Below are 28000 nucleotides of genomic sequence, written 5' to 3'. Positions count from 1 at the left end.
CCCCCTCTTTATTTTAATTTCAGGAAATTCAACCACATCTGTGAGCAGACGCGTTTCAAGAGCTGAAGCAGCAGCGTGGCTCGTCTTCCCTCAGCCGTGTCAAATTGACATAACTGAACATCTCGTACATTCGAGGAGGCACAATCACTTTTTGCATCCATTGTTGCTAACCGCTTTATGCAATAATCCCAGTCAGATATTACAATCAAGTCTCTATGTACAGCAGTGGCAAGGGTGTCTCTTCAGTAACACTATGCACATTCATATAGAATTAATTGCAGAGTTCAGAAATGTGTGACGCTGCTTCTCGGAGTGAAGACCTTAATAGATAATTTACACAATGCTGCCATTTAAATTCTCATCTGTTTTTCTTACATTATCTGCCATAAGCGGGTAATCAGCTATTATTTGCCTGAGCAGTTCATTTATTTGTAAGGTGAAGTAATTAGGTTCTCCCTAATAAATCTGTCCTCCAGCATGTGCAACAAAAAAATAATGCGAATAAGGCAATCTGTATGGATTAGAGCCATACATGCTTACAAGCGCTTTCTATGTACCCCCTTAGCCTGGGTAAGTTGAGGCTTAATAGCCCTTATGTGTATTGATGTTCATTAGCTCTCTTACTCGGTGTAGAATCCAGAGCTTCCTGCAACATGATGCTGATGAAAATATGTTGATGTCATTAGGGGGAAACAATGATGAGTAGTGTTAAGTAACAGAAATTGTATCATGTTTATTGGGCCAAGAGAACCAAAACTGCTGAATTTAAACAATATTATTAAATGTAAATGCACAACCTCCAAGGGTCTTTTTCACAAGGGCATTAGTCTGTTTCCAGGCAAAGGTGAAAAGCCATGTATAAGCAGCTTTCACATAATGGTGTAGATTTGTAATCCCATGTGATATCTGTGTAGGACTTTGTCTGTGGGTAGGGGATCATTGAGTTGTAACACTGCCAGAGGGCCTGGAGGCCTCTGTTGTGTGCTTTTGATAATCATCTCCAAAGTGATTAAAGTATAGTAGGAGGAGCGCCTGGCGAGAGATGCGTGGGAAGGGCTAATCTGTGATGAAATGCACGGTTGCGTAGAACAGAGGGAAAAATAGATTGCACTCCAAGCAGCTAGTAATAGTTAAATCTTTAGTAGCATGGAGGTTTGACATACTGCTCCTGCAGCATGTAGTTACTGAACAGTTGTGCCAATACAAACACAACAGTGCATTCTGTTGTAAAGTTGTCATTTGCAGTGATTGCAGCTACGTGTTATTAAGGCTTACCTTAGTTGACTTTGTTGGATTTTGTCCAGTTTTTCTCTGGTTCTTTCCTCAGGTACAGAAAGCTGCTGGTTTTTGTTTCATTTGCAGTATAACCATGTTTGGTGGTTCAAAATTCTGTTAAGTCCTATTGAATCCAGTGACCATTTGTTCATCATCACCCAAGTGTCAGAAACGCATGCAAACATGCACAGAGAACTTTTGATGTCTACTGTAAAGGTTGACAAATCAGCCTCTTATGGCCTTATTTAGTGTGGCCAGATTTAAGCGTGCACACTCATAGGGGCCTTATATTTAAATACAAGGATGAAGGAGTAGTCTGTTAGTTGACTTTTACCTAGAGTCACTGTAGAAAGTGCTGGAGGATGATGTAGAAGCTGTTAAAGCAGGTGTTAGCTGTCATCCAGTACATTTTGTGTGAGTTCACTGGTGGTAATGTTTTTCTACATTTATGTAGTATTTTAGTTGACTTGAAGAGAAAACAAAAACGTACTGAGTCTAAAAAAAATCTTAGTGTTTATTTTTTACTGCTGAGAATCTTTGCACATATTGTCGGCTCATTTTTATTTTGCTGGATTATATCGAGCATCATGGGAAAACTGTCTGTATCCAGTGTATGGGATATAAGTAAGGCTCATAAACTCTGATGAGTAATCATGAAAACTTCCATTCCAGACTGAGATGTGAAGGAGAAATGCAGTAGCCAAGAAAAAAATCTCCTTGATAATTTGAACCAGTTGCTCGAGTGTGGTTTATTAAGATTAACATTTTCTGCGGTTAATGTGGATGAAACGTGTCGTTTGGGAATCATCAGGTTTCCATTAGCGTACTGATAGAAAAATTGAATTGTGAATGGGGCGTTTCCCTGGCCTCTGCCTGAGCTCCTGATTTGAATTTGTTACGTTAGTGGTTTAGGTGTTTCTTGTCCTTTCTTTTACCCCCTCGGTTATGGTGCATCTACGTTAGCATTCCTCAGCAGCTCAGGCCCTCAGCACAAGCCCGGTCGATCCCCTGATAGAGTGGCTGAGTTTTAATTATTCCCTACAGGAGATCTGGGGACCCTAAGCCAACAACAGTCCCAAGCCGCTCCAATCAGGAATTAGTATTAGAGGACTTTGGAGAAGTGCTTTGCATTCTCCTTTGAATGGTGTGTGTTTGGGGGGAATGATTGTTATGTTGTATACTAAGGCAAATATTTACTCACTTTGTGTGCAAAAGTCTGGACCAAGCTGCTCAGCAGTATGGAAGAGGCAGGTTTCATTCTACCTCAGCACAGCTCCCAGGAAAGTGGGAACAAACAGGCATCTGTCACAGTAACATCAGCTAAGAGCTGCACATCTGTCGGTGCGAGAGATGAACGAATTTTCGGATGCCTAAAAACTATTTGCAATGCACTATTTGAACAATTAGTCTGGACTATAATCAACTGCTAGTGTGAGCAGCACTTGGCACATGCAGAAAGTGTTTGGTTTTCATTATGAGAAGTCTCTTCACACTGTTGTATTCTACAATTGTCTTTGAAAAATGCGTATGGATCTGATTTTGCTGTTAATCTTTACCATTAAAAAAAATGATACCTGAAAGAAAAACTGACTTGCTTTTGTTAACTTTGAGTTTCTGTAACCTTTGAACATGTGATTTCAGTGCAAATCTTCATTCTGACTTTGAATGGTTTCAAACAAGTTTTTACTCTGTGTAGCTCTGAGTTAATCAACAACACAAGCTGCAAATGATTTTGCCTTTATTAAAACTTTACATTTATTCATACTGACTTTTTTTAAATACTATTGTGAATGCTAGTTCTGTCTTTATGCTATGTAATGGTGTATATTGGTACTTAATATGCTTTTATTTTGATTTCCCTTTTATAATCCAGCATCAGTCTTAGGGGTACATACTGAATGCCTGAACTGTTGTAGCATTAATATAAATGTATTATCTATGCTGTGTGGAACACTTTTAGGTAATATGCAACTAAGTATTTGCTACGATGTACTAAAGAAGCGTCCCCATGAAGAAGATCAAAAAAAGAAAGCAAAAGGCTGGCACAGGAAGAAGAAAATCCACAATGACAGAGCTACTGAAAACAGTGCCGTGGTTGGAGTTACAACTCACTGAAAGGTGCGAAACAACAAACTTTATAAAAATAGAAAAACTACAGTGAGAATAATATGCGTGTATACCAACAGGAAGCTACAGGAGATGCAATTCTGTAAGAGTTGATTTTGGAAATTAAAGGAGTAAGTGAGATGTATCCCAGTGACACTAAGAGTTCAGAAATGCAGAACTGGCCCACCAGAGTCCCTGTTCATCACCATCGTGTCACATCTGGTTGGTCACACTGCACAGCCCTGTGGACACACTGAGAGATGGCTGGCTGCTGTCGACTGCGTTCGACTCGCTGGAAGAGAGTGAACCGACCCCTCCTGACACCTGGCTTCCCCAAAGCCTCCACTCTGCTCTGGGCCTCTGGGAGCCGAGGTTGGTGCTTCCTAGAACAGGCGCCTTGCCTTCCCATGTCCCTGTAACCAGCCCGTTGAGCAAAGCGGATGCGGAGGTCTGCTCCAGGTGTTCGGCTGGGACCAGAGGCTGCCGGTCCTCTTCCTCAGAGATGGCAAACACAGGCACGCTGATGTGATCACCCTCGCCTGGGAAATCTCGAGCGTGGCCACTCTCAATTTGACACTGAGGGGAGGAAGAGGCTCTAGAGACGGGCTCTGAGGAGGAGGAGCCCGGGGCCTTCGCCAGGTCTGCTGTCGCTGAGAGGAGGCCAAAACACGTCCCTGTGAACCGAGGACGTCGCAGGTTGCTGGTGGAGTTGAGGCGCCGCTGTCTTTGGGCAGGCTGCGTGAGGGGATAGGAGGCATTGCTGATGGATGAGTCTGAGGCTGTGCTGGTATCTGCCTTGCCTTCCAGGTGAACATCAGAGAAAACCTTCCTGCTGTCGCCACCTCTGCAGTTAGCAACCAAACTGGATGGAGTCTGGAACGATATTCACAATTAACAGACTTTAATTTAACCAACTGGTGATGGAAAAATCCTGCTTGTTCACACAAAGTTTTCCTAAACTGCTCATTTTACATTTCATGAACATTCTTCAAGGGTCAGTTCATCCAAATCATATTTTACGTAGTCTGTTGGTAGAATCTGACCATTCAAGTAGCTTCATTTTATTTTGTATGTAATGATTGTAGTACTGACGCTGTCCACCAGCTTGGTGAAGGGACTGGTGGAGTTCCAGCTGCACCACTTCTTATGAAGCTGTGGCAAAGGAGGGAGGAAGTCCTGGAAGGTGCGGACACTCCACGCCCTCGGCCTGGCACAGCCGTTGCCATCCTTGACTGATCTGGATCCAGGTGAGGTGGAGGATTCTAGTGGTGACGGCCAATCGCCTACAGGACCAGTGTCACTGTGTCGCAGAAACCTCTCCCGCTGCTGAAAGATACACGTAGCAAAGTATAAGAAGCTACATGCAAGTGAAAACATCACATGATAGGAAAAATGCAGCTACAATCTTTAATATCTTAGGCAGCTTTTACTGAGTCAAGCATGGGTCAAAAACAGAAGCACTACCTCATCACGAAAGAAGAGGAGGAAAAAAATATTCAGGCACCAAGGAGAGTGCAGCAGATGTGTATATGTAATAACCAAATTAAGACACCAGTAGGAATATTGTAAGAGCAGAAAACCAAATAGTTAAATCTCAAACAAACAAAGTATTCTCTACTGTGCTGCACTTAAACTGCTGCCAAATCAGCAAATAGCATCTCTGTGCAACAATGTATTCCCTCAGGTGTGAACATTAGGAACAACTGTCTGCTGGTTGCACCTGCTGCATTTCCTCCTCACCTGAATATCTCCCCACAGACTTTCCTGTGTACCACATTAACGGATTAACAAAGGAAGTGTTCTGATTAGCCTAGCTCTGTCACACAGCCAGCCAGCTGAGCATGTGTGGCTCACGTACAAATCTCATCATTATTAAGTATATTAAAACTGTCGAGAGAACAGCGCAGGCTTTGGAACAATTTTAGAGACATCTGTGGTATTGCTGAAGCACAGCTATTACTGTGGGTCGTTTACACTCCGGGACCAAAACAAAGAAGCATTTTAGGAGTCAGAGCCTCATATAGGTCATTTCACTTGAGCTTAAGAGGCTAAATATCGACAACCTGGATGTGTGGAGATCGCTTTATAATGTCTTGGGAGTTGCACTCATCAGAGAGCGATAATCCGTCCCTCAGAGTCACTAGCAGCTAGCTTTGTCTAGACAAGAATTAGCTAGGGGTTTATATAAAATGTTCTTTTCCACGCCAAAGCCTGAGAACACAATAGGAACTTTTAGTCTTGAAAGATGAGGCAAGAACTCAGTGCACTTATACACTGTAGTTCCAAAGGTGAGACTGGGGACCATTTAGGGATATTTGGAAAAGTTTGACGTACTCCCTAGAAAATGGAACAAGCCGAATAAAGTCTTGATTTTCAGACGGCGAGGAATGTACCAGACCGTTTTGATCCAGACTTTCTCTGCCTTGATCTCATCAGCCCTGCCTACAGCAACGCAACGTTTTCCAATCTTCTCATCGCTGTACTGCTAAATCGAAGCTCTTCTCGGAAAGGGTCTTTTGCAGCGAAAATTTATCAAAAGGGGGTTTACGGCTCAGGGCATCGTGTGTAACACAGGAAGTACCACGCCAACCTGGAAGCGTACCTGGCACTGACACCGAGAAGATGAATTTTGCAACATTTTCTAAACCGTATTTACATGCACCGAGGACACACACAGGCAGACCACACACACTGTGCGTCAAAGCGTGCATGACACACACCAACACACAAACACACACACAATTGGAGCTGGGAATCTGGCTCGGAAGATAATACTCCATTAGCCTAGGCTGCAGAAAAGCTTGCCAGCCCTTCAAAAAGCTGCCAAAGCTGTTTTATGCCAACTCTTATTCTGAGAATACAAAAGAGCAGCAAGAAAAAAAATGCCTGATTGAACTATTGCTTCCCCAACACATGTCCTATCTTTTAATTATCCTCATGTGCCATTGCAACACTAGGTCAGTTCAAAGCACTGAATGCCCCGCCACCTCTGATGTTCACTGATTCAGGGATCATTTCCTCAAAGCAACAAGATCACCCACGCAGAGTGTGACCTTGAGATTGAACACACAATTTCACTTTCCACTCTATGATATAAGACTACATCCACATCATTTGTTTTTCCCCCAGAGCCATGTCAGTAGCATGTTAAATTAAATGGATGGGAATTAGTTTTACACCTAATTCACATAAACAAAAACGATGGGTTTGACAATAAGCGGTCATCAGATTTGGTACATTTCATCAAGCATGCTTGGGATCTTTGTCCTGTTGCATGACACAATCTGGGCCAAGCTTGAGAGGTCAGACAGATGGCCTACAGAGGAGCTAACAGTTGACTGCAAGGTGCCCTGTAGCTGCAAAACAAGCCCAAATCATCGCCCGTCCACCATCGTGCTGACAGCTGGCATGAGGTGTTTGTGCTGATGTGTTTGGTTTTCACCAAATGTGGTTCTGTCCTTACAGCCAAACGTCTTCACTTTGGTCTCATCTGTCTAAAGGACATTCTTCCACAAATCTTGTGGTTCGTTCAGACGCAAATTTGCAAACCGACACTGTGCTGCCATGTTCTTTTGAATTCAATTCAGTTTCACTTATATACACACACCGCCAAATCACAACAACAGTCGCCTCAAGGCTCTTTATACATTATGGTAAAGACCCTACAATAACACAGGGAAAAGTCCAACAATCAGATGGCCCTCTGCGAGCAAGCACTTGGCGATAGTGGAAAGAAAAAGCTCCCTTTTAACAGGAAGAAACCTCCAGCAGAACCAGGCTCAGAGAGGGGCAGCCATCTGATGAGATCGGATGGAGGTGAGGAGAGGGAGACCGGACAAAAGACATACTGTGGAGGAGAGCCAGAGATTAATAATAACCAATGATTAGGTGTGTAGCACGCAGAGTGAAGAAGAAACACTCGTGCATCATGGGAAGCCCCAGCAGTCTCGGCTATTGCAGAGTTAAAGATTTTCTTCTGGCAACACTTCCAATTAAGTCATACTTGTCCAGTCTTTTTCTAAGTGTACGGTCATGAACTTTAACATGTTAACTATAGAGTGAGACATGCAGCTCTTGGGGTTATTGCAATTTTTCTGATCACTGTACAATCTCATCTTTGGGTGAACTTGCTCGGATGGCTAAACCCGGAAAGATTCTGTCCAATAGTCTTTCTCACTGAACAGTTGACTTTAATAATTGTTTGGAAATAGCCTCATAATCCTTCCCAGATTGATGGGCAGTAACATTTGCTTCTTTAAGGTCACTGATGATGTTTTTCCTCCTTGGCATCACACACCTTAATGCTCCAGACCACCAAACTACTGCTCGTATTCCTTAATTCCATGGAAGCAGTAAGAGTGTCCTTCATTTTTAAAACACTGCTTCTTCATTTTGGCTTACTTGTGTGTTAATAGGTTATATGTAGTTCATTTGGGGCTGCATTTACACTAATTTAAGACCTGCTAAAACCTGTACCTTTTTTCTACTATGACTATCTGGTGAAATTCACTGGTGTGAAACAAGATGTTACCGTGTGAGGTGAGGGGGGGAGGCCACTCGGGCCTGAGGACACAATGAAAACTTCATCGGCACCAAGGTCAAGCTCAGTCAAACCGCTGCAGGAGAGGTCCACATCTGCACTGTGAGATACATCGCCACTAGCAGTGACTGCAGAAACACAAAGACAAGTTTAGACAGTTCTCGCTGCTGACATTACACTTAGCCCAGCGCTCCACATGGGTTTCTTGCTACATCATTCTTCAAGGACCTTTTGCTACTGATGATTTGTGTACTGTAACTCAAAATGGTCAAATGAAGCAACATTCAGAGGAGGCTAACCTTAACTCAGTCATTGTTTGTAAGCTGTGTGTTTTGTCTGTGACCGGAACACATAGAGAGGGGCCTGCACTCCCCTGCTGATCAAACTACTCCCAGGCTGCTTTGTGGGTTAAATGCCACAACCCACAAATCTCTGAGCCTGGGTTCAGTCCCACTGAGAGCGCGAGAGAAATCTTTGGACTGTTCCAGGATGCAGCCTGTGGGCTGCTCCAAAACTAATGCAATTTTACTTTCCACTCAAAACTCGACAGAGTCTTTCTCATCGTTTTAATCTAATATTTTACAACATTTATAGTTTTTAAACCCATTTCACAAAAGCCCGCTGGGAAAATTGTAAAACAAGAAAGAGTTTCCCCATTTCCTTTTCCAGAGACAGCAGCTTTTTGTTTGGAAAACATTAAAGCAGCTTGTGGTTGGCATGAGCACAGATAACCATCATAGCAAAACACACATATAAAAGAGAGCCAAGCAGAGATAGTCAATTGCATGCTGCTTAACGCACAATTAATCTTAACAAAAAAATGACAGCAATAAAAACACAAGCCTCTTCTCAAACCCCAAGTCTTCACTTTTAAATTAGTGCACTTAAACTTTATCAGCACTTTCCCAGGAAATGAATTAATGACAGATTTATATTCTCGGAAGTATCATTGTCATTCCTGAAATGATCCTCATCAAATGTTCAAGCATGCTATGCAGCTATAAATCGAAATGATTTATAAATGACATCCACAGTAACGTGCTATTCATAGTCTTTGGGCTTGCCACAATGCCTCTCAGTGCATTCCTTGTAAGACTATTACACAGTTTAATTCTGAGTATGAATGCAATTTATTTATTTATTAAATGGCCAGCATAAGCATTCCAGTGAACTAGGCTGTTCACTGGGGGGAGGGCATCAATGTATGTGCAGGTGTGTGTCCTCTCAACCTGTGTGTGGCAGGTTGTTGTTGTCCTGCTCTATGGTCGCCTCCTGGTTGGCCTGATTCTCAGCAATCGGCTGCAGCTCACTGACCTCAGCCACGGTGTTCTGGACTCCCTCCGGCACCTACAACATAACACTGTAAGTTTATCTGCAGAGGAGCTGCCAGTAATGCAGAACTATTTGTTCACCCAGCAGCAGTTTCATGGTCTGGTGTCCCTCTGCCTTTTGGTCAGTTTCAGTACATTCAGTTAAATTCAAACTTTTAACAGCTTCTTTTACATGTAGCTTAAATGACGGATTTATGAAACAGTGGTATGGTGCCAGTTGGTCCACCTTTGGTTTTGAAGGTCTCTTTATAGACTGTGGGAAAGCAAATTTCACAGCTTTCCAAGTCCACTGGTGAAGTTCTCTAATCACATCCTTTAAGAATCCATACAAGGATCACAGATTAGCACCCTAAGTGGTGGAGACATCAGTTTTGGAGTGGGAGTTACTCCAGTCTCCAGGCTAGAGTTTGGGTCAGCCCGTCCTGTGAGCTTGATGTCGGTTTCCAGCAAAGATGGTTCTTACTTGACACGCTCGTCTGTGCGGGAAGCTTTCACATTATAAGCTCGTGGACTGACTTCTTTTTTTAAAAGCATTGTTTTGTTTGCGTTTTCACTCCCTGTTGCTCCCCTCGTCTCCACAATGAAAAGATTTGTTTTTCTCCCCTCTTTGATTAACTGCTCCGTGTTGTCATAGACGTCATGGAAGAATCAAGAATCTGCGAGTCTTGAAACATTAGACATTTTCTTGTAATGTTAATGCCTCAGGTTCCTCCCATTGATTGCCTAGCGACAGGAAAAAAAAACCCTCAAATGTGAGATCACAGTTCAACCAACAGACCTCAAATTCAACACTACATGTGATCCTCGTCAAGACATCAGACAGGTTTGAAGTAGACTGTGTGAACGGTTGGAGAAACGAAAAGACAAATGACTCAAACAGAAATTCCTTAATTTAATAGAGATGAATTTATGATCTCAGATCTGTATTATTAGTATTGTTTTTAATCATCATTTAGGACATTTTGTGGACCAGTGTTATAATTAATATTTACATAGTTCAAATATAATAATAAGCTTTTAGTCAAATCATTTTTTATTTGGGTAAAATGGCCTGTATTTGTAAAGTGCTTTCCTAGTCCCTAAGGACCCCAAAGCGCTTTATACACTCAGTCATCCACACATTCACACACTGGTGATGGCAGCTACATTGTAGCCACAGCCACCCTGGGGCGCACTGACAGAGGTGAGGCTGCCGGACACCAGTACTTGTTTAAATTATGATTACACAATATAATAGTACCTGTGTTCTAAATAATAAAGACCAATAGGGCTGTTCGATATAACGATATGTATCGGATGACGATATAAAAATGTCTGTCGTTTCATTTTACGCTATCGTTTGTTTCATAAATAAACTGTTTACGGCAATATTTTTTCATTATTTTGATGGTCACTGTAGTGGCTTTATTAATTTATTAAAGTTCTCTCTTTCTCTTATATTTAATATAACCACACTACAGACAGACAAGCGTTTGTTTTTATGCGTTGTCGTTAGCAACAACGACGGTAAAACCACCGCGTGTCCGCTTGTTCCACATAAACCTTTCACAATAAAGCTCAAGATCCTGTTGAGACTTTTCAAAATAAACTGAATCACGTGAAAGAGCAGATTATTTACGGATGAGAAGCAAAAAAAGAGCCGTCGGGTGCTAAAAAATAAACCTTAGACTCAAACGTTAGAACAGGCTTTTCCCCGCAGCACGCCGTGTAATAAATACAAAGAAAACTTATGTCTAAAAATGTATCATTTCATGCATCGTTAAAACACTCGACTCCAGCTACATGACGCACAGCTGGAAACACTTCACGCAAGTCGAGCTGCCTGAGATTCACAGAATATGTTACATTTTTGTGATTTCTATCGTTATCAGATGATAGATGTCTTAATATCGGGATATGAGATTTTGGTCATATCGCACAGCCCTAAACACCAATATCAATAATTACATTTATTGTTGGCATTTTGCTGGTAACTGCTGTCCCTCTTACTCCACTATCACCATACTGTGTTTGTACTATCCCAATAGACTGTCAGAGTTGAGCATTACACCCCGGCCGAAGTGAAACAAAGTTAATATCATCCTAGAAATACCGTCTTCTTATTCCACGTTTTTGACTCCTTGCAACATGCAAAGCTACATCACAGCTAAAACTTTAGTTTAAGCCTCCAGTGTGTTTTGTTGGTAGCATGAATACACTGTTAGGACACAAGCCTCTCACAGAGATGTGAAGTGCCTCCTACTTTTCCTAGTGAATATTTCGTTTCAAGAGCTTCCCTTCTTCTGGGCAATTTTCACACTTTTAATCGTCACCATCCAAATTTCCTGCGCTGCATGAAATGTGATGGTTTTCGTGCATGTACAGCACAATCTACAAAATTCAAATCTAGGTTTAAACAGTGTGACTCCATGATGCTCCATTTCTTCTTTTTCAGTAAAAGGAAAATTTACTAAAAAAGAACTAATTTGTCGATTTAATAAGTGTGCTTAGTGTCCTCGTTCTGTTGACCTTAAACCTTTCGGTTCAACTACAAGCTTCACACACATCCTCAGATTATCCTCAAGCACTCTTGAGGATCTTTGAAACCAATCTGTAAAAACTATTCCAATTTTATGGATTTAAAAAGGTGCAATAAATGTAGGATTGTACCTTATTTTTTTCCTAATGTGAATACATTGTCATTTATATTATTCAAACTATAAATATAACGGCAAAATGCCATTTATGTCTCCCTTGTCTGAACACATATTTAGGTGTCGTTTAAAAAAAGATCGCATGTTTACTTGTCCAAGTATGTCAAAAAGCCAACACCTTCTGGGAAGATAATCACTTTTTACACTTAACGGCAGTAATATCTGTACCTCAGAGTTGCTGGATGCGCAGGAGCTGGCCCTTTTTGGACACAGTTTGGGTCTGGAAAAAAGAAAGGAAATACCACAGCAATTCAATTTATATTAAAAGACACATCTGATATTCAAATTTTACGGCTGACCTCAGTTGTTTCCCCACTCTGAGCAGTGTTTTCTCAAAAATAAAAAACTCCTCTGGGGGTTTGTAATTTTGACCACAAATGTTCAAATTGACACCACCACATAAAACTGAATTGATATGAGAGCTTTCTGATAACACTAGCCGCCTCAATCCCGGAGCTATTTCCACTCAGTAATTGCTGTGTTACCGTGTGGAAGGATGGGGCCGTGACACATACGCTCCAGTCTGCTTTAACGGTTCACGGGGTGGTTGTTGCTGAGCCGTCTTTGCTATAAATTACACTCTTCCTCTGGGGATTTTAAATTTGTCAGTGCTGATGCTCATTTCAAGTATATGTGAATTCTGACCCCATGCAGCGCTCTGATGTGAACACTGTAGCTGCTATCAGCAGCAGATCTAGCTAGATATGCTTCTCCACAGGTATTAATGTGGATATTAGTATTAAAGTCTTCAAACCACTCGCCTGTTTATCAGGGTCTAACATATCCGTCTGATGTTATTATTTGACTTCTCATGTTCTTAACGTTCACGTGAAGAACTGAAGCATCCAGGAATATTTGAGCAAGTACCCTTTTATTAAAAATGGCTCTCAGCTGAATGAGTTCATATCCAGCTACCAACTCAGGGCAACCCCTGCTGTGACTCTCATGCACCTTGGCTGTTTTCTGACAACAGGGGATCTTGGGAGTTACCCTCACTGCTGCATTAAACTTGCACAATCCCGCCTGACTCGCCAGGCTAGTTGGTTTCAAATGGTTTCTGTGAACTTGTTTAAGTTAATAGGGAACAACTGAAATAGAAAAAAAACTGCTACTGTGGGTTTCTGTGAGCTTGATGTTTTGTGGCAATGCATTTCCTGGCTTCTGAATGACTTGTGTTTTTGTTTTTGCTAATTACTCTTTGATTTTATTGAACATGTGTTACTAATTTCCCTGTCATTAACAGTGAGAACGCAAGGGTATTTGTGCCTAACGGATGAGTTGGAGAAACTGAGCTACATTTGAAATCAACACCAATCATATCTAACGGTTTCTCATTGAAAGCTCAACACTGAGACGGGCACATATCCAAACATTTCTAAATTCTGAATCTATCTGGACCAGTAAGCTAAACCAGTCTGCTTGTCAGAACAGATAGTATTACAAACCTCCAAACTTAACCCTCCAGTTTGTGTTCATTGTCCCCTGGGATGGAGAGGGAACAACTTGTAAACTACACCTTTTGACTGACTCAACTGAGTTTTACCTCTCCTCGTTGTCCCTTGTTCCCATTTTCTCCGCCCATTCACTTTCATGCAGCCTCTGTGTTTTTGTGCCGTGGAATTGATGCCAGGTGCTGTACCTTGAATGCCCTGCTGTCTATGGTGAGAATGCTTCACATCAAGAAAGCCGCACAGTTGCAGCCAAACCCAACTAATCACAGAGGGTGACCACATCAGGGACTGAGACTTCCAGCTGAGTCAACATAACAATGTCATGACTGTGTAGGTGTGAGGGTATTAGTCTATGTGTATATAAGTGTGTGTGCGTGTGAATATGTCATCCCGGCTCCTTTATATCTGAGGAGAGATTACCTGTAAAATCACCAGAATTTGGAAGGTTTAATTCTAACAAAAGCAGGGTTTTTACCTTAATGCAAAAATGTCTCTAACTTGTCTTGTAATTCTTTCACTAGCTATTCACAAAAAAAAAAAAAAAAAGGATCATGCTTTTGAGGTTGTAGCGCCCAAATGCTGGGACCGCCTTTTAGGTCAGCAGAATCTGTGGTTTCTTTTAAAAGACTACAGAAAACTAGTCTCTATAGGTTGGCTTCTCTTTAACCCTTTGCCCATTATCTGTGGCCTTTTGTTCTCCTAACTTGTGGGTGTATGGGCGAGTGTATTCAGGAATGAATAAAAGGCCATGTGTTTGACTCTGATCTAGAAATATGTACACTCATTGTTTTGTTTTTTTTAAATAATAGTAATAATAATAAGCTGATATGCCCATAGTGAGAGCACTAACTTGCCATGCTTATGTTAGTGTAGCATGCTAGCACATGCTAGGCACTGTTAGCCACAGTTTAGCTACGGCTGAAGGGTAATGCATCATTTTTTGGATGGTTTTTGGTCTTTAACCAAAACTGGACAGATGAGAACTTGATAGAAGGAATACACAAAAGGGATGGGATTACTGAAAAGCCTTTGTTCTGTAAATCAATTAAATATGTGTGTTAGACATTTCCCTTAAACTGGAACTTGGTGGTGTAGCTACACAAAAGATCAGATTATTAGCGAACACAATTAACATCTAACGCTAACCTCTAGGAAAAAACAAACATGTAAGCACAAAAAAAATTGCAGTGTGACCTTACAAACCTGAGCGAAAGATGATTAAACCCCAACTCTTCAGGTTCTACACTCTTTTAATAGAAAATATGGGGAAAAAAGAATAAGAAAAAAAACAACTAAAAAATTAGGTAAATAGGAAAACTGAATTCAGGTTGTTATACCTACATTTGAGCCAGTACTGTGAACTTTTCTGAAAAGCCCAAAAATAATGAAGCATAACATCCAACCTCTAAAACTAATGTTTGTTCAGAAATTTAAGTAAATAACTGACATTTTAATGAAAAACATTATAAAAATGAAAAATCATAATCTTAGGTTTTTTTCCATCTTTTTTATAAAACTCTAAATTGTGAAATTCATGGATTAAAAGCAAGAGCTTGTGCATATTGATAGATTAACTGTTACAGAAACAAAACACAAACCTTCGCCGAAGCAGCTCAATAGTTACTTTTAAGGGAACAGTGTTGCATTTTGTTGTCTTTGTTCTTCTTAAATGTACTTTAGGAAGCTTGTTGTGGAGTTAAGAAGAAAAGAAAAAAAAAGGTTGTCAGAGGTCCAAAGTAACATGATATTTAGAATCCTCATGCGTCATTCCCTATATGTTGTCAATAGAAACAATGACAGTAAGAAATATAGTTTTAAATAGCTCTATATAGCATTACTATCACTTTGACCTTCAGGTCAGAGGTCAAATATGACATATTTTTAAACATACTCTATACTTTTTATGTGTTGATAATACACACTACACTTGTAAGAATCATAGTTTACGTTCTAAGGCTTTGTGTCAATTTTTGACCAATAAAATCACTAAGTTGACCTTGAACACCTTGATCAATGCAAACCAAACTTTAATGAATTGTTACCATGATTCCCACTGAAGCTTTACCAGAATTCACTCAAAACCTCGTCCTGTTTTTACACAGAATGATAACATGCATGCACTACCAACAACATGATTTTGTTGTTGGTCATGATGTTGGTAATTACCAGTGCTGTTATTCAGGGCAGCTGTGGCATAAATGTTTCATTGGGTGGTGGTCTAATTCATTTGATAAACACTGTACCATATCCATCTCTCTCTCTCTATTGTGAGATGTTGGAACTTTGAATGAATATTTAGTCAAAAAAATAAAAAATAAAAGCTTTAAACAAACAAACATTTCTATCCCATCTTCAGGTAGCAAAGCACCAGCCTGATCCTTTTAACATCGTAAAGCTCTCACAGTCAAGAAAACTATAAAAATGGACTGTAAGTCAAGTATCATTTCAGTGCACAGTGCTGTATTGGATTAAGGTGGTGCTGTTTCCAAAATGTAATGCCTTTAATATAATAAAGTTAACACTTCTATTACCTGAAAATGATGCAGTGGGCACTTGTAAGTATCATAGCGAAGAAAGCAGCTCCACTCACTGCAGCCAGCAGTGTGTCTAGCTTATTGGCAGTATAAGCTGTGGCATGGAGGTCTCCTTGTGGCTCGGTCAGGTTCTGGTAGTGGAATAGAAGAGCAAAACCACGTCCCCAGTGGGTGGTAGTGATCAGTTCCATGATGACCTCCACCATTTCCTGGCTTGAGCCAAACACCAGCTGGCTGCTAGGAGGCCGGTTAGACCCACAAAACCTAGAGGAGAAGGTGATGAGGTCTGAGATGTAGAGGACATCGTGGGGGCAGGCGTCAAGGACAGACTGCTGGGTTTCAGGGCTTACACTTAGACTGTTGGTGGAGTGTGGTGAAGAAATGGTGGTCTCATCCACAACTGTGGTCGGGTTAGTACTAGGGTTGGCATCTCCCCTTAGGTGATATGAGGAGGCAGAGTTGATGGCTTTGTCCCCAGGAGGCACAGCGTCAGGTAGGAGGAGGAGAGTGGAAGGAGGTGGCAAAGATAGGCTGGAGGCAGCATCTGCAGATCTTTTGGCAGAATTCGAGACTTTGGTAATCTCCATTTTTGTAGACTGTTCTTGGACAACTATTTGCTTCACCTCACCATCTTGGAAGGATTGCTGAGTCTTTGAGCCATCACCTACACTCTGAACCACAGGATCTTTAGCCACTGAAGAGGTTTCATCAGCCCCTAAGGTGCCAGGGGCGAGAGTTGCCCCATCCTCTGCATCTTCTTCATCAAATTTAGAAGCAGAGAACTTGGATTCTGAGTCATGACTTTCAAAAACATCAAAGTCAAATATCTCCAGAATAAGCTGGTAATCAATAGGTACAACAAACTGCCAGACGCAGTGTGTCCCAGAGGAGTAGTTGTATGGGAAGCCAGGAGATAGAATTAGGCCTTGAACATCCACCACATCCACCCTGGCACCACAGTCAAAATACACCTGCAACAGGAATTATTTAATTAGTTGTGTCATATATCAAAATCTGCTTTTAAAGTAGATCTAAAAAGTCTTGCATTTTTTAATTTCAGACATTGACACCCTTTCTAAGACCTTAGATAAACAGGACGCAACTCAAAAGGTTAAGCACAAAAGCAAAACCCAATGTCCCACCAGTACTTGCATTTTTGTTATTCTTTGGCATTTCATTGCTAACTAGTGATACATTACACCGTCTAATTCTGAAATTTACTGATTACATTTTCTGTCTGTGTCAACATGTACCACTAAGTCAAACAACAAACGTCACTTGTGGTTAATTGCATAACAAAACCAATTTGAAATGGTAAAATGGACTGGGACTTGCAGCTGTATTCAGAAGTTTACATATGCTCATGTGCATGAATGCCAAGCCCCACCTTGACTCCTCCAAACACACCTCCTGGCACTGTGGTCAAATAGCTGAATCGTTGTTTTGTCTAACTCTGTCTAACCTTCTTGTACAGAAGGGCTGTTACCTTTTTCTTTCAACTGTTTTTCCCCCCAGGGTAAAACAAAGTAAACACTCATTGATCCAAATCATTCAATTCATATGTTCATGGCTACGGGTGAATAAAACCAAGCACCTGGGCATGCAGACTGCTTCTACAAACATTTGCGAAAGAATGGGTCTCTCTCAGGAGCTCCGTTGCCCATTTCATGCTCCCAGCTTTGTGGGAACAGGTTGGGTATGGCCCTTCTTGTTCTACCATGACTGCATGACCATTGCACAAAGCAAGGTCCATAAAAACATAGGGGAGTCTGGTTTGGAGAACTTGTGAGAACATGGCCTGCTCAGAATCCTGAGCTCAACCCAACAGAACACCTTAGGGATGAATTAGAGAGACTGCGAGTCGGGCTTGTTCTTGTCCTGGCAGAGACCAAACGATTAAGCATAGTACACAAATGTTAAAAGGGTTGAGGCTGGAGCTTTGGTAAGGCAGGTAGGTTTAATGTTACCTTGCTTTATCGCTTCCAAAACCAGTTTTAATGTGTGTTTTGGGATTACTGTCCTATTTGAATACCCAAATGTGTCCAATATTCAACTCTCTAGCTGATTTGAGGTGAAGTTGAAGAATCTGGAGTTAATCCTCGTTCTTCATTATTCCATGCGCTTTGTATAATGCATCAACACCGGAACATGAGGCTGCCACCACCATGCTTGACAGCTGGAGTTCTTAGATTTACAAATTTATATTTACTCCTCTAAACATACCTCTTGACGCTGTGGTCAAATAGCTCAATCTTTGTCTTGTCTGACTATAGAATTCTCCAGAATGCGTCCCAATTCAGCTGCAATTTACTCGTTTTTCAGATAATTATGTTTTAAAAATATGTAAATATCATATTTAACATCAGTTTAAGTGGGGGGTCCCCTTCTTTGAATGTTTGTATAATGCATGTTACCACACTGTTGAGCAGCTTTTAAAGTATAATTCATTCTTCAAGAATGTGATTAATGCTTTCAAATGGCCTTGTGTAGTTTTTGACACCATCCATTAAACGGCGCTCATATTTAACTTGATATCTGATTGTTCCTTAGTTACAGACTGATTGGTTATTACATTTTTTTTTACCTCATTTAGCTGACTAGGAAATTAATCACAAGAACAGTACTTATATGCACATATTTACAATAATCTGTTGTTGCTAGCTCCATAAGACCTTCCCAACCTGTAAACCTGCATCAATCTACAATTTTCCTTCTTATTATTCAATGAGTTTGCTGAACTTTCTCAATGTTCTGAAAATTGGTCAAACCAATAAGTGCTGTCAAACAAATACTTCATGATGGCAAAGAGAAACTACCAGTTATAGTCAATCATGGTCGCTAACAAGACGATAATAGGCTTTGAGCTTATCAAATTAAAATATATCATACAACCTTCAGCACCAAATATTAAAAGATTTGAGGGTATGATATATTTGAGCCTGTTAAAAGTTTTTTTTTTTTAACTTATATGCTGTATGCTATACAGTCACTCTGCCCTGGAAAAAGAACGGTTAAAACAACTCTTAAAAGCCCCAAATTACCATGACATTCATGTCCAGGAGTGCATGTTAATTTCTGACCACATCTGTATATAGCGCGTTTCTACTCAGGTCGAGCAGTCAAAACGCTTCCTTCTTCAGTGAACTATTCAACTCTGCTGTTCCTCCTTTACATCAAAGCATAGGTTTCACCTGGGTAACCTTGGGGAAGGGGACTGGGGTATTTCTTTAAACATGCTGGCTATAATTCTTCCCAGGTGTTCACTGGTATAAGGGGGACCTTTGCCCTAAGGAGAGGCAGATGCACAGTTGGTTGGGCCAAGCAGCTGAGAAGCAGACCTTTGTAGGGGGGCTGAGTGTTTATGAGCTTTCCTGTTGGTCTTTCCTGTTGTGGCCTGTCAAAAAGCCCTAGTCTGGCTATCCTTCTTTCCAGACAGGTAACAAACCAACAACCACAGGCGACGTTTGTGCTCTAGACTGGGCTGGAAGTGTACTAGATCTCTTTGAGATTATAGTTCACATGGGAGCTGTGCAACCTAGATCGGGGACATGAGAAAGCTAAACTCTGATTGCTACAGGAGTGATCCGCCCCCATCCAGCATTCTGCAGTTAGTTCATTTAAATTGGTAAAACCTGCATGTAATTTTGACTGGAAAAGTGAACCACTCACTCAGCCCTCAGGTCATCAGGATGAAACTAAAAACATTATCGCCAATATAGTCTCATAGGCAGGCCACAGCATATTAAAGACACATGGGGGGGGTCAGCTAGGGCAGCACGGCCTTCATAACTAAAGAAAATACGACTGTTCTCAGCTGTTTAGACATTTGGAAACATATCCTAGAAATTTCACAATTAGCAAGTCCATAGCTGCACTCACACTCTTGAACTTTTTACATGAGTATTATATGATTATTGACTTAAGTTACCCTTATCTATGACCTCACCACTTTGCATAATAGTGAGTTACATAACAGTACCTTAACATGATCCACGTTAGCCAGCAGCAGCTTTCAAATTGTATTTCAATGATCTCAAGAGGCATTTCTACCCAGATTGATGAAAATAAACAAAATGTTAATTTAAAAAAATCCCAGAGGACAAAAAAGACGCAGTTAACATCTGCCCTTTCCTCTGCTATCAACTTACGCTGGAACACACATTAAGTACCCATCTCGCTCAGTGCCAAACGTTTATGTTTGTGGGCATTCAGCAGTCTGTCACATTATATCAAAGTACTTGGAATATATGATTTCTGCAGTACATTACAGTTAACTTTACACACAGTAATAGCATTGCCAAAGACACCAAAGACCAGTGTTTGTAGCATACTAATGACATATTATACAAAATCTTTGCTCACTCTTAGTATTTAAAACTTTCTGACATTACTCATTTTCTGATCATTTTCTCCTGACACTCTGAGGCAACTACATTAGTGCATGACACGTTTGGATAGCCTACACACTTAGTAGAAATTAATGTGATGTGTGTGATGTGATTAATGTGAGGAAAGAATTACACGGATGACATTTGAACGGGCCAAATGCCATTCCTGCTGAAGTTAGAGAGAGTAAGCCGATTAGGGGTTTGCAGCAAGGTTGGGCAATGACGGCACTTAACACCACAAGGGTGCATAACATGGCAAAGAGAAAGATAATACCGCCTCCAGCCAATGGTACCATTAGAAGATACACCTGTGGTATTAATTTCAAAATCCTACGTCGCCTTCTTCTCAAGTTATTGCAAGATTTTCAGAAACTCTGAACTCGGACCTGGAGGTCGAGGTCACTGAGATTGAAACACGTCCCAGATTTTTTCTAGCTACAACTATGACATCTAATTCGCTTCATTCTGGAGTGACTGCATCTACAAATTTGGGTGTAAATAGCAGGGCTGGGCCATATCATACCGTTCACGGTAATACCAGTATGATGTTAGGCATTGATAAGAAAATGAAATCTTGTGATAGAATATGGGTAAAACGCGCATGCGCAGTGCCTTTGTTTTCATATGCACATGGCGGAAAAAGCATGGCGGCGACGGAGAATGAGAAGGGCGAAAGCGGATCGTTGAATGAAACGGATGAACCAGAACTGGTTTGTAAAAATGCTGCAGCTTCAGTGGTGTGGAACTGGTTTAGCTTTCGTCCGTCAGATACACAACAAAGCACATTTTTTGGTAGAGCATGCTAGCGGGCCGTCGTTATTACCGAACCGATTTTCTGTGCTACACGGCGCTCAAGAATCTGTCAAAAAAATGTTTTGGTACGACTTTGCTAAGCTACGAAGCCGCACCGCTTGATGGATTGTCGGAGCATTACGGCTGTCGTAGGCGGAGCCTCGCAGAGTGATACGTACTGTGCTTCAACATAATATTACCGTATTGTGTGTATAACCTCTTTTTAAGTGTTGTGGATATTACACATGGTCATGCTGAGGATATGTCGGCCAGTTTCCACTGGAAATGCCTTTTGGTTAAACTGTCAGTGAGGAATTTGCATTTGCACTGTTACATGTTTATATAGCTTTAATGCATAAAAACAGCTGCTTGTTTAAGTGAAAATACATTGATGGGGTTTTTTGCACTAATAAAGTTGAGGAGTTGTAAAGTATTTTGTCTCGCGTCAATTATATCATCAGTTATATCGTTATCGCGAATTTTCAAATATATATCGTGATAAATATATTTGGCCATATCGCCCTGCCCTTTCACAATTTAAGGCTTTTTCACAACATAAAATTCTAAATAAATAATTTGAGCCTAGGTAGTCCTGGCAACTTTAACATTGCTGAGGTTAAACCCTTTTTCAAGTAAGGTCTCACTTATTTTAACAAAATATCATCACATCATGACCAGTTCTCATCATAATCAAGAACTGGCGCCAAAATCTTTGTTTTACTCCATTTCTTCGCAGTGTTCTGATGCAGAGATAATGAAACTATTGCACTAACGCCACAGATTGCATGTAAAAGATTAACATAGTTTGTGGAGTGTTATTGTAAAGACTTGGCTTTACAGTTTTTTAACTACGGCCTTTTGGCCATAGCTCTTAGTTTTCTGAAACCAGACATGAATGAGGGGTGGATCTGACTGTGAAACTGAGTGCAAATTCCTACAGAAGCTACTTATCAGTCACAAGTAGGCCTTCCCAAAAGGCTGTGTAAGTCTTCCATCCATTAAAGTCATTATCTATAATTGGAATCATGAATCACAGATCTCAATGATATCTATTCCTAATTACAAAAAAGAAAAGAAAAAGTCAGTCCCAACCTATTTATCAGCGTGCTGGGATGTATAGCAACACCTTAAAGCATGTGCATATATCAAAGTTTTTGTTGCTAACTTCAAATTAAAGTGAGTGTAGCTTTCTCAAAAATATAAAAATTCTCAATTTGAATATTTGCCATGTTGCCTTTGGATCTCTGAAATTAAAAAACAGGGAATACTGATTTGCAAATCCACACACTGTGTTTTTACTGAAATTTTGTACAAGGTCCCATCTTCATTGGACACAGGGTTGTATATGCTAGACTACACATGAAAGGGCCCCAAAGTGCCACGGTGTCTAATGGAAATGGGACATTCTTATAATGCCAACATCTCAGTTCTGTTACATCACAGGCCGCTCTACTGGCAGGCCGCTAATTATTCAAGGATGCCTTTTCGCATGACAAAACAATGGGCCACATTGCTGTTTTGGTGAACCACTCCACAAATGGGGAATGTGGATAATATTTTAATGAAGTGATGCTAATAAGTACGTGGCATAAGAGCAGGCTGGTTATGCCACTGACAGCAGCTTCCCCGGACACAAGTAGACCAACTGAGCACATAATTGTCTAAAATGACTTGTTCAGTAAAATATTGGACCAGCTGCTGTCATTACTGGGAGGCCCCAAGCAAATGGTATTGTTCCAGTTTTCACTTTGGATCACCAGATTTTTAAACCAAAGAAGAACAAAAATAAAAAATTATTCCATGACAGCCATGACAAGTTTGTCTAATTAAACTAACTGTCTAATTAACTAGCTCATGTTGTGCAGCTGATTTATATACCATATTTACTGGACTCTATGCATATACCCTTACTGCTTTCATAGGAACTAAGGAGAGTTCAGGTGAGCGTTTACACAAAACCACAATCCATCTTACCAACAAACTCCTCCCAAGGTCAGACCATGCAATACTCTTGGGAAAAAAAGACCTACCACCTCAGACTCTACTGGGCTCAATAGCATGTCAAAGTTCAAGGCCTTAGAATTGGGGAAAAAAATAAAACAAGTAAAGCATGTTTGGAAGGTTTGAGACAGGAAAGAAATAATAGAAAACCAAAAAATACAAGCACACAAGTACCAAAACAATAAATAAGGTGTAGTAATAGCCCAGGCAAAGTCCAAACCTCAATCAATTTCAAATGCTGTGGCAGGACCTGTGCATAAAACGGATGCCCTCTACAATGATGTGACAGACTGATAAAGTCATACAAAAAATAATCATTAATAATAATAATAATAATTAATAATCAAATAATTCTCATTATGGTTGCTAAAGGAGATTCTATAAGCTATTGAATCATGGGGTGTACTTGTTTTTTCACGACTGCACAGAGTCCCGTGGAAACTCTTTCAATTACCACATGTAGTAATATTATTACAAATTTCAGCAAATATAAACTGATGACAAAAACTACTGTTTATCATATTAATATACCAAATATGTACATTATATTGTAGAAGCTATAAAATACTTTCATAGCTTATGTCTGATAATATTTTACTTTTGTTAAAAAAAAAAAAGTAAAAAAAAAAAAAAAAGTGTTTTGTTTTGGGGTTGTTGTTTTGGTTTTTTTTGGGGGGGGGGGGGGGGGGGTGGTTTTACCACCCAGGCTGACGACACCCCTGTGAAAACTGCAACACGAGCTGCTTCTGCTGAAGTTCTGTTAACACACACACTCTGCCTCTCATGCACAAACAGCCTGGGACTGGCTCATAAACAGGCAGGCAGGCCCCTCAAAAGGGGGCAGGAATCCTCACCAGCCCTGTTTACTGAAGAAGTGACACTGCTTTGCAGGCTAGTGCTTGGGTTGCAGCAGCCCACTCAGGACGCACTGAAATCACACTCCACTTGTGAACCAAATCTGAATCAATATCAACATAACTAAACTTTGCCATGCAGTAAACAGTATGAATAAAAAAAATATTTAACCAATAAAAATGCGTGGATTATGTCTTCACCTCCTCTCAAATAGACTGGACTTGATGTATCTGGGATACAAGTATGAAGACCAAAAAAAAATAAAAAATTCAGGTAAACAAAGTGACACAGCTGCATAAAAAACAAATTTAACCAAAAGAAAAAAAAAAAAAAAAAAAAGCTTTACTGAAATAGAAAACATAAAATTCACGAGGATGAGAAAAACCTAACAAGATTATGAGTCTCTCTAATTTAATTTAACCACTTTGACTCAAAGTTCAGCAAACATCTAGGAATTCCCCAGAGTTACACTAGTTTCCAAAGATAAGGACTTAAGGGAAACTGCAGCATTCACAGAATAAAGAAAACAAACTCCAAGGCTTAGAAACTCAGAGCTCCAGGTAGCAAGAACCCCAGAATAACAAGGACAGACTGCAATCAACTGAATCTTAACCTCTTTGTGACAGTCTACACAGACAGAAAAAAAAGCTCTTTGAAGTAATTCTCCACAACTGTGAAAAGGTGCCGATACTCCAGCCCAGGACTTATCGCATATCCCCCTCGTGTCCCTGCCTCTCCTACTGGGATTAAGTGGCTGCACGCTCAGCCAATGGTGAGTTTTTATAAGTAACTGGCACGGCAGTCTGATTAAATCCAGGCATTTCTGGGGTTGCCCTTGTTGGCCGCTTCAGCCCATTTTCATCACAGTTTGCATCAAGAGCCATTTATGAAAGACCTCTTTGAGCTCATGCATGTTTGATCAACTTTGTATTTACAGAGCCATCACTGGATATTCACTGTAGCCTACATGGATAAGTGGGGTGCTGTAAATTATTACAGCTGTGGTTCTCTAAAAGCTATGTGACTGGGTGGGCTTTTCCATGTTTGTGGTGTAAAACCTATTAACATATTTCCTCTAAAAAAGGGGGGGGGGGGGGGGGTAAAAGTGCTGCTGCTGTGGTAGCTGTTAAAACCTTTGGAACCCTGTGGCGAATCATGACCTTATCTTCACAGTGGTTTCAACTGGTTTGGAGAAATCATTCCCAGACTTTGGAATAAGATTGAGCCAATGTATCACTGATAATTAGTGTTTGGGCAGCACCCCTATGAGAAGCCCAATGCTGTAGGCTGTGCTGACAGAGTAAATTGGATTCAGTCAGGATGCAACAATATTTCCAAGTTTAAAAACATCAGAATTGCCAGAAGAGATCATTTTTGAATATCATCTCCAACATCACTGATAATCCCTGAACCAGTGTGCTCAGTCGCAAATATTGACAAAGCTATTAGAGCCCTTCGCTATGACAAACCCTGAAAAGCTTTCTGCTCTAAAATGTATTGATTTAGCTCTACTAGTACTAAAAGCATGTTTTTATCCCAGGTTTATCCAAAAAGCTTGATCTGACTCAGAGGTGTCCCTCTGTCATATGAGCAGTATATTCATAGTCACGAAGCGAAGCACCTGATTTAACAAAAGTAAACAAACCAGATGATCTTTAAAAATAAATTTAAAAAACCCTCAGAAGGCAGCACCAGCAGAAACTTAGTTTAAATATTCCAGCAGACAGCACCAAATTAAAACATCATCCAGGTTTTACACCATCTGCATCTCTGCTCATCAGTTCATCTCTACCAACTGCAGATCACTGACAAACTATGGCATGTTAATCCGTTCACAGACCGAGCAGATCCTTCATCAGATATGAGAGTTCATTATTCATTCTGAAAAGAGATAACTCTGCCCTCATTCTGAAACACCGACACATGCTTCCTTTTTTTTGTCTGACGGCAATAGAATAAATTCCAAACTTGTTTATGCTCTTCTGGAAAAAAAATCAACTTAATACAAGGGGAGCAGAGGACAAAGCCATCATTTACTGTGCCACTTCAGGCAGATAATTGCAAAGATAGTGAGAACCCTATGCACACAGGAACTAAAGCTGGAGACGCTGACAATTCAATATAGTGTGGGCTTTTGTTGTCTAGCTCTGAGGACTGTGCTGCTCAGCCATCATTCTTCATCAGTGGAACTAGACAACTGTTGACAAATGGAAACCACAAAGCTTTTCCTGACCGACAATGTGACAATCGCGTTTGAGGAGATCTGTGCCGAAGGTAACCCTTTATATAACGATACCAGCCATTGTTACAAAAATGGGGACAATATACTGCATCACACAAAAATGGCAAACAGAAGAATCAGGGATCAGAAGACTGAGCGGATGATGCACTTTAAAAATTTTAAAAAAGAGAAAATAAACAGTTCTCTTGTTTTCCTCAGTCACGTGTAGAAATCTCCCTCTTATACACTTTAACACCTCTGACTTCTCTCAGGTAATTTCATCAGTGCAACTTCAAAACCTCAACCAATCAACTCTTAAGCGCTCACAGGCACTAATCTGACATTTTAGTGACCCTTTGCCTTCTTCTGTGGTATGTCAGAGACCAGAGAAGCAGCTCCTGCCCATTTGCTTTCCTCTACACCAGACAAGCCTTTGGATCATGAAGTTTTCCTGTCAGAGGCAAAGCTTTGGACGTCACAGTCACCGAGTATGAGAAGTTTCACATAAGGTTAACATGTTCCCAATGTGGTTCTCATTTCAGCAGTTTGGACTGCATGCCATTCTCCAACTCTGAAGTGCAGTAACATCAAAAACATGCCCTTGCCATCAAAACAACTCTTTGAAAATCTTTAAGGATATAACTGCCTCAAAATTTGGAGTTAAAAAAAAAGGAGGAGGGAAGAAGGAATAAGGACGGATTTTTTTGCCACTTTTTCATGAATGGAAAAGGTGCATGAGAGGAGCTCAAACTGAAGTGAGAGGGGAGGTTTAAAAGTCTGGCTACCGATTACGTGACAGGGGTTATTTTTGCTATATAGCCACGTGGAAAATTGTGATATAATAAAAGTAAAAACAAGTAAATAAATTAAGAAATAATACATTAAACGACTGAGAACCTCGTTACACAAAATGCCAAACCACGAACTGACCCCAGGGTAATTCCGATAACCTGTTTATGTTAAATAGTTGTCTCCTGCTCAGCTTTCACAATGAGATGCGGCGCGCTGTGAGGGTCATGCTAATGTCCCGTCCTGTTAGCAAGCACGGCGTAGGCGAACTTTAAGAGTAAAAGCTGTAAATTTAAGGGGGCAATGCTAATTGCAAAACTTCTCCCCAGCGTAAAGTAAAAGCTTGCTTGTTCTTCGAAGCGGAGTACCCTTCTGATATACTCTGCTGAAATGTTATGCAACCAAAGGCATTTAAAGGTTTACATTACCATATTTTGAAACTTAGTTCACACTACGTACTGCTTCTTGCTATCGCCTACACACAGAGACGTCTGTAAGAACTTCGTTACGTTGGTAAAATAAAGGCTGATGGTAACAGGCGGACTGCATTTAAATTGAAAACGTAGCTAACGCAATTGCTCGTCGGACGTGTGCCGAAATGAACGGTGGCGCCTGTTTTATCGTATAGTAGCTGGGTTCAACTCTCTCGGAGTCAATGAGTTTACCAATAAGCGAACAACTGTAGAATATCACGTTTTCCGAACGGAGTTCGCGGCTCGGTTCTCTACACAAGTGAGCACGACACTCAAAACAGAGCTAAGAACGTGTGATTTATTTTTGCAGCAAAGAAATGTCAACTTACTTTCTGTGCAACGCATCCCATCACGAAGAGTAGATATGCTGTCATACAAACATGCACCCCGAGCGACGTAACGTAGCTCATTTTTGCCTAATTGTTTCTTTTTAACGCCACGCACATTGAACTGTGTATCCCGCTCCTCTGCTTCCCTCTCATTCACCTGAAGTGTCGGGAGCGCGCTCCCATCGTTCATGGGCAAACACGGACGAACGCTGGACCGGACCT

At 40.7% G+C, this 28000-nt stretch overlaps 2 protein-coding genes across 6 annotated transcripts in view; one reads left to right on the top strand and one right to left on the bottom strand.

The window, feature by feature from the left end:
* The window catches only part of chfr (checkpoint with forkhead and ring finger domains, E3 ubiquitin protein ligase), an 18195-nt gene extending 15184 nt beyond the window's left edge, over positions 1-3011 (top strand). For all 3 annotated transcript variants that reach the window (XM_086313243.1, XM_086313242.1, XM_086313241.1), the window contains one exon: positions 24-3011. In XM_086313243.1, the coding sequence (XP_086169369.1) occupies positions 24-66 (43 nt within the window). In that variant the 3' untranslated portion in view covers positions 67-3011. The remainder of the gene's footprint in view (positions 1-23) is intronic.
* On the bottom strand, positions 1144-28000 carry LOC147316695 (uncharacterized). 3 transcript variants are annotated; one of them, XM_086313239.1, is made up of 7 exons: positions 27779-28000; positions 15928-16901; positions 12114-12165; positions 9151-9268; positions 7913-8049; positions 4474-4704; positions 1144-4254 (listed from the first exon to the last, which is right to left on the bottom strand). In XM_086313239.1, the coding sequence occupies exons 1-7, from the start codon at positions 27857-27859 to the stop codon at positions 3595-3597; spliced, it is 2253 nt and encodes a 750-aa protein (XP_086169365.1). In that variant the 5' UTR covers positions 27860-28000; the 3' UTR covers positions 1144-3594. The 3 variants fall into 3 exon arrangements, with proteins under 3 accessions (XP_086169365.1, XP_086169366.1, XP_086169364.1); XM_086313240.1 differs by lacking the exon at positions 27779-28000 and adding an exon at positions 27405-27531 and having other exon boundaries at positions 4474-4707; XM_086313238.1 differs by having other exon boundaries at positions 1147-4254; positions 4474-4707; positions 27779-27999.

The sequence above is a fragment of the Aulonocara sp. 'chitande type north' Nkhata Bay genome, linkage group LG12, assembly GCF_057382095.1.
Source record: "Aulonocara sp. 'chitande type north' Nkhata Bay isolate Kocher_YH1m ecotype deep benthic linkage group LG12, A_spYH_male_GT1.1, whole genome shotgun sequence".
NCBI classification, from domain to species: domain Eukaryota; kingdom Metazoa; phylum Chordata; class Actinopteri; order Cichliformes; family Cichlidae; genus Aulonocara; species Aulonocara sp. 'chitande type north' Nkhata Bay.
Note: the sequence above shows the minus strand (reverse complement) of the source record. Positions and strands in the feature narration are given on the sequence as shown.

What these genes read in the sequence shown, in the direction of transcription:
- LOC147316695 (XM_086313238.1), bottom strand. Translation starts at nt 27,859, where the DNA reads ATGAGCTACGTTACGTCGCTCGGGGTGCATGTTTGTATGACAGCATAT. An exon ending in TGGGATGCGTTGCACAGAAA is followed by an intron (nt 16,902 to 27,778) that starts GTAAGTTGACAT and finishes TTCCTGTTGCAG; the next exon opens with GTGTATTTTGACTGTGGTGC. An exon ending in TCACCAAGCTGGTGGACAGC is followed by an intron (nt 4,255 to 4,473) that starts GTCAGTACTACA and finishes ATATCGTTCCAG; the next exon opens with ACTCCATCCAGTTTGGTTGC.